General features: G+C 41.7%; 1 protein-coding gene across 3 annotated transcripts; it reads right to left on the reverse strand.

The window, feature by feature from the left end:
• Positions 1–295: 295 nt before the first annotated feature.
• On the reverse strand, positions 296–10031 carry racgap1 (Rac GTPase activating protein 1). Of its 3 annotated transcripts, none has more exons than XM_037280670.1 (17): positions 9936–10031; positions 8504–8608; positions 7722–7924; positions 7470–7612; positions 4902–4971; positions 4752–4805; positions 4604–4681; positions 4347–4464; positions 4049–4191; positions 3715–3879; positions 3482–3577; positions 3202–3400; positions 2054–2159; positions 1838–1970; positions 1504–1627; positions 1332–1431; positions 296–1142 (listed from the first exon to the last, which is right to left on the reverse strand). In XM_037280670.1, exons 2-17 carry the CDS (start codon positions 8586–8588, stop codon positions 1070–1072), a joined length of 1890 nt encoding a protein of 629 aa, XP_037136565.1. In that variant the 5' UTR covers positions 8589–8608; positions 9936–10031; the 3' UTR covers positions 296–1069. The 3 variants fall into 3 exon arrangements, with proteins under 3 accessions (XP_037136565.1, XP_037136555.1, XP_037136545.1); XM_037280660.1 differs by having other exon boundaries at positions 8504–8605; positions 9887–10031; XM_037280650.1 differs by having other exon boundaries at positions 8504–8605; positions 9883–10031.
• Between the last annotated feature and the right edge of the window lie 501 nt (positions 10032–10532).

A 10532-nucleotide genomic window follows, 5' to 3' on the forward strand; every position in this document is an offset into this window, starting at 1 on the left:
TGCTTGATGATCAAGCTTTTGAAAATCTGTAGAATAATGTTACTCGAATATTCTTTTTTCCATTTCAGTGTGGGCCCAATAGTTTTTAAAAGACTAATTCTGTTATGTTCTTGCTGTGAGAATTTAGGCAACATCAAAACCAGTTGCATTTTTATTCAGATCACTCAAATTGCAATAAATATAAATATGCAATAAATAGGCCTGGCACCATAGTAACAAAACCAATTCAAGATTTACACCACCGCCAGACTTCTACCGTGGCTTCAATTCAATTCTGACAAACTGCAATTGGATCCCAAAAGATAAAATTTTATCTTCGATCATCCTCTATCACTCTGCTACAGCTATAATACTCAAATTATTATTTCTAACATCAACTGATCTGGTTAGTCATGTTGGACTGGTATTATTTTAAGCACAACTGTATATATCTAATATACATCAAACACACAATGCAAGTGTTAAATATAAAAGAGAAGCACACATTTTCCAAAAAGTATATTTTAACTATTTAAGCAAAAGATTACACAAAACAGCACATTTCTCTAAAAGTGTACAAAATGCAATGGCAGTTAATCTAAACAGGCAGGTGTACCTTCGAATATGAAATGCCTAAAAAACACGCACGCACACACACACTTCAACTTCTGAGTGACACATGAGTTGAAAAGCGATCGAACAAAATGATTAAATAGAGACTTTCGCAAACCAGCTGTGAACACTTGCACATTACTAAAGAGTAGGATTATGTTCTGTTTTGAATGTATTTTGTTACTTAAGTGTGATACCCAAAATAAACAGACGAATAACTCAACAGTGTCAATCAAAACTAAATATTGTAAATATTGTATCGTAGGTACTATACTGTCCAAGTGGTCAGAATGAGGCAGGTTGCTGTAGGTCCCTTTCCATATTTAAAACACGCACATCTATCAAAAGTGTACAAAACGTCGTTCAGTCTGATTTTGAAGCGGGAAAAAAAAGAGGCGATTTTGAAAACAGGTAAACCATCTTTTTGAGACGTGGAACAATAAACACAAACAATAAGTGTTGCAGGGGCAGATGTGGGTTACTTGAGAAGTGGTGATTGAAAGAACCTCCCTTGAGGAAGTGCAGCTGCGGACTTGCTCTTGCTCCCAAATCTTTAAAACACATCGTAACAATGAGGTCAGTTCAAAGGAAACCATTCGCCAACTTGCAACTTCCATCAAACACAGAATGGGAAATAAAAGAATTCACAACTTCTTTGAAACAGCGGCAGGGGAGATGGCACTTTTTGGCCCACCCGCACACACAAATCTGGGAAAGTAGGAATCCAATCAATCGCCTACCTGGGTGTCAGCGTGGACTTGAAGCGCTGCGTCAGCGAGCTGGAGGACGGCGTTTTATTCATCTGTTGCTCCGGAGTAGTCAGGGGGCCGAGCAAGGTCACTGGAACAGAAGCAACGGTTCAAAGTAGGGCCTGGGACCACCCCTATTTTGGATAGACTGATGAATGCTCACCTCTATCTGGAGTGTAGCAGTTGGAGTTTTGGATGACCAGGTGATCAGAGCGTGGCTGCTCATCATCGGACTGTACAAACTGTGCCCAGTAACTGGCTGGCATGCACAGCAGGCGTTCCACAACCTGAGCAGAGAGGAGTCAGTACCACCTCCAAGTATTGTGGGCCTCACTTCTCAGCAAGCTGATTAAGAAAACTCAGAGCAAGAGGAAATTCTGTTGTATGGATTTATATCTTATGAGATGTTTGGTCCATGAGTGGACCTCAAAATGTTCCAGACGAAACTCTTATGCAAGTTGTGCTGGGCTGTCAATGCAAACCTGCAAAGTACAAACCTTTGGTTGCCGTTTGGTATCATGTAGGATTGTCATGGGGTCCGGGTTGGGAACAGCATGACCCACGATTGTGGGACCAAACACGCGCGCCAAGTTAGCGATGGTCATCTTTGTATCCAAACTCTCGGCCACTCTGAAATATGCATTCACAGACGCTGGGTAATGTGGACTTAAACACAAAAAGGAAGGAGTATCTGGCAGAAGGCAACTGCTAACCTCTGAAGGTGGAGCATCAAGAATGCCAAAGTGTCTCTATTAGCATGCGGCAGGAGACTGACAGTTTGGTACATCAAGGCAATGCTGTTGTCATCGTCGGAGGCCTCTGAGACAACAAATGGACACCAGAGAAGCAATTGTTACTTGAAGTTGAAGGAGACAACTGCAAATACCGTATTTTCCGCACTATTAGGCGCACCGGATTATAAGGCGCACCTTCAATGAACGGCCCATTTTAAAACTTTGTCCATATATAAGGCGCACCGGATTATAAGGCGCATAAAATAGAAGCTATACTGCAACAAACTGAGGTTGACTAGGGTTGCGGTATGCATCCCCTAGCCAATAACCAACGAGCCCTCTGTAAACAATCGCGTTTCTCAAACGATCTCCTATAAAATGATCGGAACTGACTAAAGTTCGATCTAACGCATTGGTACTACTTACCTATGTTTCCCTTCCATATCGATCCGTAGATTTACTCGAAACTTTAACAGAGCAGCCTATTTTGACATGAAATAGCCTGGTACGTATAGCAGCTATCGTTATAGCATTAGCCATCCGCAAAGTCCCATGAGCCTCAGCTCGCGATCTCCCATGAGCCTCAGCAAAGTGTAAACAATCGCGTTTCTCAAACGATCTCCTATAAAATGATCGGAACTGACTAAAGTTCGATCTAACGCATTGGTACTGCTTACCTATGTTTCCCTTCCATATCGATCCGTAAATTTACTCGAAACATTAACGGAGCAGCCTATTTTGAAATGAAATAGCCTCGCGGGTACAACAGCTATTCGGTGACGCCCCCTGACTACAGTTGCCGTAATGTTGGGAAGCGATGCGACCTTGTAATTTACTAGTCGTACTAAAACGTACTGAAACATTTTGGCAGAGCACTGTGTACAACCAGTATGGATCAACAAATTCATCAATTGATCCATATATAAGGCGCACTGGACTATAAGGCGCACTGTCGGCTTTTGAGAAAATCTTAGGTTTTTAGGTGCGCCTTATAGTCCGGAAAATACGGTACATCTCAATTTTGAACAATCCTCAGGATGGATGATTTATCTAATGAATCGTATCACAATTCATGTGTTTTGATGCGATGGATTCTAAAAAATTCAATCGTTGGCTCTGCATATTACCGGCGGCTTCCATGAATTGACGGTTCAGGTAAAAGGTGAGGAGAGGGTCCTTGAGGTTGCGAAGGAAGTCCTTGAGGAGGCCGGTGATGGCGTGAATGTCGGCCACCTTGCTTAGCACAGGAACGGTTTTGCCGCGTAGAAACTTCTCTTTCAGCTCCTTCACTGTGCGATCAGCACCGGACAGCCGGTACAGTCCAGTCTAAAAAGAGGTGAGGGGTTCCTTATGATTGTTTAGTTTTGAGCTTGGATACCTACGATCATGAGAGCAAACGACCCATACCTCACGCAGTCCTCGCTGTTCAATCTCTCCAATGCAGAGGACCACGAGAGGGGGGATCTTTGGTGAAACGTCTGGGACGTAATCCGCAAGAACGCCCTGGACACAAACAACAAGATTCAAATGGCAATTTTTCAGCAATGTCAAAATGAAAGCATCTTAAGTCTGTTACATGAAACGATTTCATCACAATGTTGCATGGCAAGCTAAGACCTGTGCGGTTTGCTCTGGCTCACCTCCCCAAATTTTACAGGTGTATTTCCGATGTTGGGGATGCACGGCAGTGGGCATCGGTCCCGACACTCCGGGTGCGCGACCACGCGGCAGTCGCAGCACCTCAAGGCAATCTTGCCAAATTTGATCCTCTTCCCGCAAGGCACGCAGGACTCTGGCTTGATGACCTAGGAAAGCCAAATGACGGGAGTGAAGTGGAGCTTGCTAGTTAAACGACAAAGTCATCGGTGCTCTAATGAGATTTTTTTTTTTTTTTTAGTCCAAGACAGACCTCTGCCACGACCACAAACTAATACTAGTTCAAAACACAATTGCTTCAAAAGCATGTACTCTTACCGTTTTGGAGACAAACTCATGCTGACGAACACCTTTGCTTTTCTGCGGCGTGCTGGGCTCATTTTTCTTCTCCACCTCCGGGTTGACAGGCTGCTTGAAAACATCCTCGGACGTGACGGACTCCGAGTCCCACTCCATGGGAGCTGAAGCGGACACAGACGTGATGAGCAACCACGTCTACATAATAGCAGACTCAAATTGTTCATTTGAGCGGAGGCCACTTGGTGAGGGAATACGGTCGTGTTGATGAAGCTACAAAAAGACAAAATGTCGCAGTGAACCGCAGCAGCACATTTACCAGTGTTTCTCCTGCTACGAGTCCAGTAAGGAATCGTCTCGATGGTGGCAACTGCCTCAACAGGTCCGCCGTCTATGGGGACGGTCACTTTGGTCGTGGTCACCAGGCTCTCATTGGCCTGTCAGACAAACAAGAAGAGATACAAACAACATAAAAGCATAACATTAAACATTGAAATGAACATAACTTTGCTGAATGGCACTTATATCACAGTTGTATTAGTTGCTTCCATTTTTAAAAAAAAGAGAATAAATTACCCCCTCGTGCACGACAGCTGTTGATCGAGTTCTTTTGGAAACCCCTGCAGGGCCATCCACATGATGCCTTGATGAGCGCTAAAATGAACGTGAAAATTACGTCAATCACATTACGAGCAGAGGGACCGTACCGAAGGACTTGACATACCCTCTTTTGTCGCTTCCTCAGTCGCATTGGCCTCACAGTGGACGTGTCCCAGTCCTATTATGGGCCAAGTACAATTACATGTGACTTGACTGTTATGGGTGATGATGATGATGAAAGACTGAGTTTAGGCATTTCATAAAAGTAGCTTACAAGGGAGTCGTCAGTTTTGTCATAGCTGATATCTGACACGAGTGAGCCCGATTCGTCTATGGTGGTCAACCTAGACAAAGAAAAATAAAGATAAAAGTTTAGGTTAAAAGGCAAAAACAGCAACAATGGTGAAAGTGAAGAAAGGAAGACGTTTGATTTGCCAGTGGAGTCGTTCTTGAAAATGGCATTGACCACAAAGAGAATACAAACATAAACATAAAAAAATGTAAATTAGGATGAACAATATTTCAATATTATTTATAAATAAGTATCCTAACTGTTGGATATAAGTGGTGCTCCAAAAATACATTTTGAGGGGTAGAGAAGTATTTCAAACTGTTGTAGGATGTCCATCATTGTTTGACAGTGACATATTCATGCCTGCATAAAAACAGACAGCAGTTACCGTATTTTCCGCACTATTAGGCACACCGGATTATAAGGCGCACCTTCAATGAACGGCCCATTTTAAAACTTTGTCCATATATAAAGCGCACCGGATTATAAGGCGCATAAAATAGAAGCTATACTGCAACAAACTGAGGTTGACTAGGGTTGCGGTATGCATCCACTAGCCAATAACCAACGAGCCCTCTGTAAACAATCGCGTTTCTCAAACGATCTCCTATAAAATGATCGGAACTGACTAAAGTTCGATCTAACGCATTGGTACTGCTTACCTATGTTTCCCTTCCATATCGATCCGTAGATTTACTCGAAACATTAACAGAGCAGCCTATTTTGACATGAAATAGCCTGGTACGTATAGCAGCTATCGTTATAGCATTAGCCATCCGCAAAGTCCCATGAGCCTCAGCTCGCAATCTCCCATGAGCCTCAGCAAAGTGTAAACAATCGCGTTTCTCAAACGATCTCCTATAAAATGATCGGAACTGACTAAAGTTCGATCTAACGCATTGGTACTACTTATCTATGTTTCCCTTCCATATCGATCCGTAGATTTACTCGAAACATTAACAGAGCAGCCTATTTTGACATGAAAAAGCATGGCACGTATAGCAGCTATCGTTATAGCATTAGCCATCCGCAAAGTCCCATGAGCCTCAGCTCGCAATCTCCCATGAGCCTCAGCAAAGTGTAAACAATCGCGTTTCTCAAACGATCTCCTATAAAATGATCGGAACTGACTAAAGTTCGATCTAACGCATTGGTACTACTTACCTATGTTTCCCTTCCATATCGATCCGTAGATTTATTCGAAACATTAACAGAGCAGCCTATTTTGACATGTAATAGCCTGGTACGTATAGCAGCTATCGTTATAGCATTAGCCATCCACAAAGTCCCATGAGCCTCAGCTCGCAATCTCCCATGAGCCTCAGCAAAGTGTAAACAATCGCGTTTCTCAAACGATCTCTTATAAAATGATCGGAACTGACTAAAGTTCGATCTAACGCATTGGTACTACTTACCTATGTTTCCCTTCCATATCGATCCGTAGATTTACTCGAAACTTTAACAGAGCAGCCTATTTTGACATGAAATAGCCTGGTACGTATAGCAGCTATCGTTATAGCATTAGCCATCCGCAAAGTCCCATGAGCCTCAGCAAAGTGTAAACAATCGCGTTTCTCAAACGATCTCCTATAAAATGATCGGAACTGACTAAAGTTCGATCTAACGCATTGGTACTACTTACCTATGTTTCCCTTCCATATCGATCCGTAGATTTACTCGAAACATTAACAGAGCAGCCTATTTTGACATGAAATAGCCTGGTACGTATAGCAGCTATCGTTATAGCATTAGCCATCCGCAAAGTCCCATGAGCCTCAGCAAAGTGTAAACAATCGCGTTTCTCAAACGATCTCCTATAAAATGATCGGAACTGACTAAAGTTCGATCTAACACATTGGTACTGCTTACCTATGTTTCCCTTCCATATCGATCCGTAAATTTACTCGAAACATTAACGGAGCAGCCTATTTCGAAAGGAAATAGCCTCGCGGGTACAACAGCTATTCGGTGACGCCCCCTGACTAGTTGCCGTAATGTTGGGAAGCGATGCGACCTTGTAATTTACTAGTCGTACTAAAACGTACTGAAACATTTTGGCAGAGCACTGTGTACAACCAGTATGGTTTTCTTATGCGTTTGTTTATCTATTATTTTACCTATGAAACATGTATTTAATATGACCTATTTACTTACTACAATGTATAATCTTTATTTTTGCACTCTTGTGTCTCAATCCATCATAAATGTAGAGGAAAGATTTTTCTTTTTAACCTTCCATGTGCCAGAGCGGCAAACAGTGGACACCTGCTTAGACGAGCGATTGTATGAAATCTGCTAGTATTTCCATCCAATGTTAATAAAAACAACAAACACAGGAGCTGTTGGTTTGTCTTTGAAAAACCACCATTTTGAGACTAAATGTTTGTAAGGTCAGGCTGGGGTTCATAAATTAAATGCATAGCCAAATAGTAGTCATAAAGCATCTGTCCATCTTCACTTAAAGCATTCTTGAGCCTGACATCCAAGCGTGTCACGATGCCCGAGGCATCGAGACATTCAGGCCTGCAAAGCAATGGCAAAGATTGTCACCTTCGGCTGGTATTCACAGCGACCGCTCCCTGGCCGTGCGTGTTGAGGAAGGCCAGAGCCGAGCGCTGCTCCGCACTCAGCTGGATGCTGTTGGAAGAGCCCTCGCTTGTTAGAAGATCCCTTATCAACTGGATCTGGCGGTCCTGCACCCAACACGGACGGAACCACAGATTATCAAATGAAACCATTCATACATGCTCTTACGCACCCAATTCCCAGTGCTCGCAAACAAATTCTCCACAGTCCACACACCAGTTTGTCACAGTCAGCCTCGGCCTTCTGCCGGCGCCGAATCTCCACGTCCACTTGGTTGCGGGCATGCTTCAGTTTGACCTCCAAGGAAGATTTCTCAGTCTCTGCTTTGGTGAGAATCTCCTTGCAGGATTCTAGATTCTCCTCTGCCATCAGCCACTTGCGGCGGCAGTCTTCAAAGTTCTGAGCCATGAGAATGAAGCCTGGTGGCAAGACGAGTCATTTTTCTAAACATCTGAACTTCAGTCTGTTATAACGCCAATAGGTTTCTCCTTTACTTGAACTTTTCCAAACTTTATATATATTAGGTTCCGAACAATATAACATTTTTGGGGCTGATACAGAAGGAAAAAAATACAATTTAATCAACTGATTCAATAAAAAAAATGCATAAAATAGTTTTTCCAAATGCATTTCAATGAGCGTCAATTTTCTTTGTGACATTCTTTGATGGAGAATATCTTTGCTTACTGTTTTTGTGTGCCTGTTAATTAGTGGCTCGCTCACAGCATCTTAGGAAACTTTCTCCTCCGTTTGTACCTTCACCCATTCTTGTTCTATCCGAGTTATGCTGAACACTTGGCACTGTTGGTGTTTTACCAGTTTTTGCATAAAAAATTGGCGACACTTGTAAAACATTGAGGCAGTGCGATGCACCTGAGCAAATTAATTGTTGCATTGGATATTGTCACATTTTCTATTTCTATAGCAATAGATTGTGAAACATTTTCTATTTCTATAGCAATAGATTGTGAAACTCCAGAAGAAAAAACACAACTCACTGGGTTCCACGCCTTCAGAAAGAAGTTCAACCTGCGACCGTATCTTCTCATACAAACTCTGGAGGTTCTGCACGGCGTTCTCCATGGTGTTTTGGGGGAAAGCTGGAAAAGAGCACGAGAAGAGATTGTTTTTCACGCAAAAAAATAAAAAAAATCACAGCAATTTTGATTTACATTCTTGCCCTTTAGAAATATTTAATAGTTTCTCACAGGAATTAATTGTGATCTTTTACCGTACAGCACACACATTTTTGTGCATGAGGTTAAATTCTAAGGAATTGGCTTGAACAAAATATACAGGCCAGAATGAGTCAAATGTTAAATAGTGAATTAGGTATTGAACTGAAAAACGAGCAAAATGTGCACATTTTAAAAGGTTTAAATAATATAGTATAAAGACTCTGATTATGAAATAATTAAAACTTAGGGCATTATAGCATGACTATACAAGGCCAATGCTGGTTCTGCCACCATCACCTAAAAAAAGGTTTAAAATCAGACCATGGGAACCCCCGTCGTGAGGACCCACTCTACATATAACGTAGCAGTGATTTTCTTCCTCGTGTGAACTCTTAACACAGAACAGTTATTCAATTGCAAAAAAACACAACGTTTGCTGTGGTTAACTTGGCGAAAGGGTCACCAACCTTTTGCAACTGAAGAGGGAGCGACAGCAATGTTTAAACACTCTTATTAATTTGTACAAACATACAATGAATAATGACCTAGACAATGTTAATTTTTCAGAATAAAACTTAATTATTTCAAAATAAGTTATGAACTATTTTTCAAGTAATGGTCATCTTGCACTGGATCCGACGATAACAATTGTGTAATGGCTAAAAAAGAAAGCTTCCAAGTCACACTATGGAAAACATTATTAGGAAACCACAATGTCCTATCACTGGTGAGTTGTTTTTAGAGAAGGCCTGCAGGCTACTCGTGTGGTGAGATGGTGCCCGCGGACACCATGTTGGCAACCTGCTTTTTGAAATAACGTCCTGTTGAGCCATCCGTACATTATAAAGTCTGCTGATAGAGGTAAGTCAAGCTATCAAAACGCGATTTTCTTATAAGGGAGGGGGGGGGGGAGGTGTATCCCGATTCACGAATGCTTTGGATTGTAAATTAAAAGAAAAAAAACCGCAGGGACAACCTTACTGCTACGCATTCAAAGAAAACATGGAAAATACGTTTTGGGTGACGTTTTCGGATAGTTTAGATTGTCTAAATTCCCGTTTATTTTTCGCACCGACGTCAAAAAGAAATCAAAGACTATAAAGTAAGCAACGGTCGTGAGTCAGACAGTGGACGCTAGCAACGGAGCTTTGTCAGCTGCTCAAACATACGCAAAACAAACAAACAAAAAAGCCCATTACCTACTGTTCTTTTATTGCAATTATAGAAATATCTGGAGAGAAACTCCCATCGGCGAGTTTGTAATCACACTGGTGCGGCGATCTTCGAGTTTCCAAGCGACCAGCAACCACTTTGCCGTCCCGTCCGTTCGCCTCCTCTTGCAACAGCCGCGTGTAAATTTAAATTTTCACTCCTAGCCAATGAGCAACGAGCACCGTGCCACTTGATGGTTACGTCACGTCCAAAAAAAAAAACGACCCGCTTCCGGTAAAAACCTTCAAAATTGAAGCATTTTCAAGAGAGCCATACTTCCGAGTGGGGAAAAAACAGGACCACTATTCAAATACATAAACCCAAGTGTCCTTTGACCTAGGCAGAGAACGTTATCGACCTATATGTTGTTGTTTTTATTTAAAATGTGTTATATTTACAATCTCGTCCTTTGACCTAGACAGAGAAAGTTATCGGCTTATATTTATTTATTTATTTTATTTTATTTTATTCAAAATGTGTTATATTTACAATTTCAGTGTTTTTACTACTGATTTAGGGTAGCTAGATTGACTGTGACTAGGAACGTTAAGTTATTGCCACTTAATTTTATGTTTTGTTTTATGTTTTTCATCCAATTTTCCGTGACATGCATTTTCTACTGGTTATTTTGGAACTG

The sequence above is a fragment of the Syngnathus acus genome, chromosome 2 (genome assembly GCF_901709675.1).
Source record: "Syngnathus acus chromosome 2, fSynAcu1.2, whole genome shotgun sequence".
Classification (NCBI taxonomy): domain Eukaryota; kingdom Metazoa; phylum Chordata; class Actinopteri; order Syngnathiformes; family Syngnathidae; genus Syngnathus; species Syngnathus acus.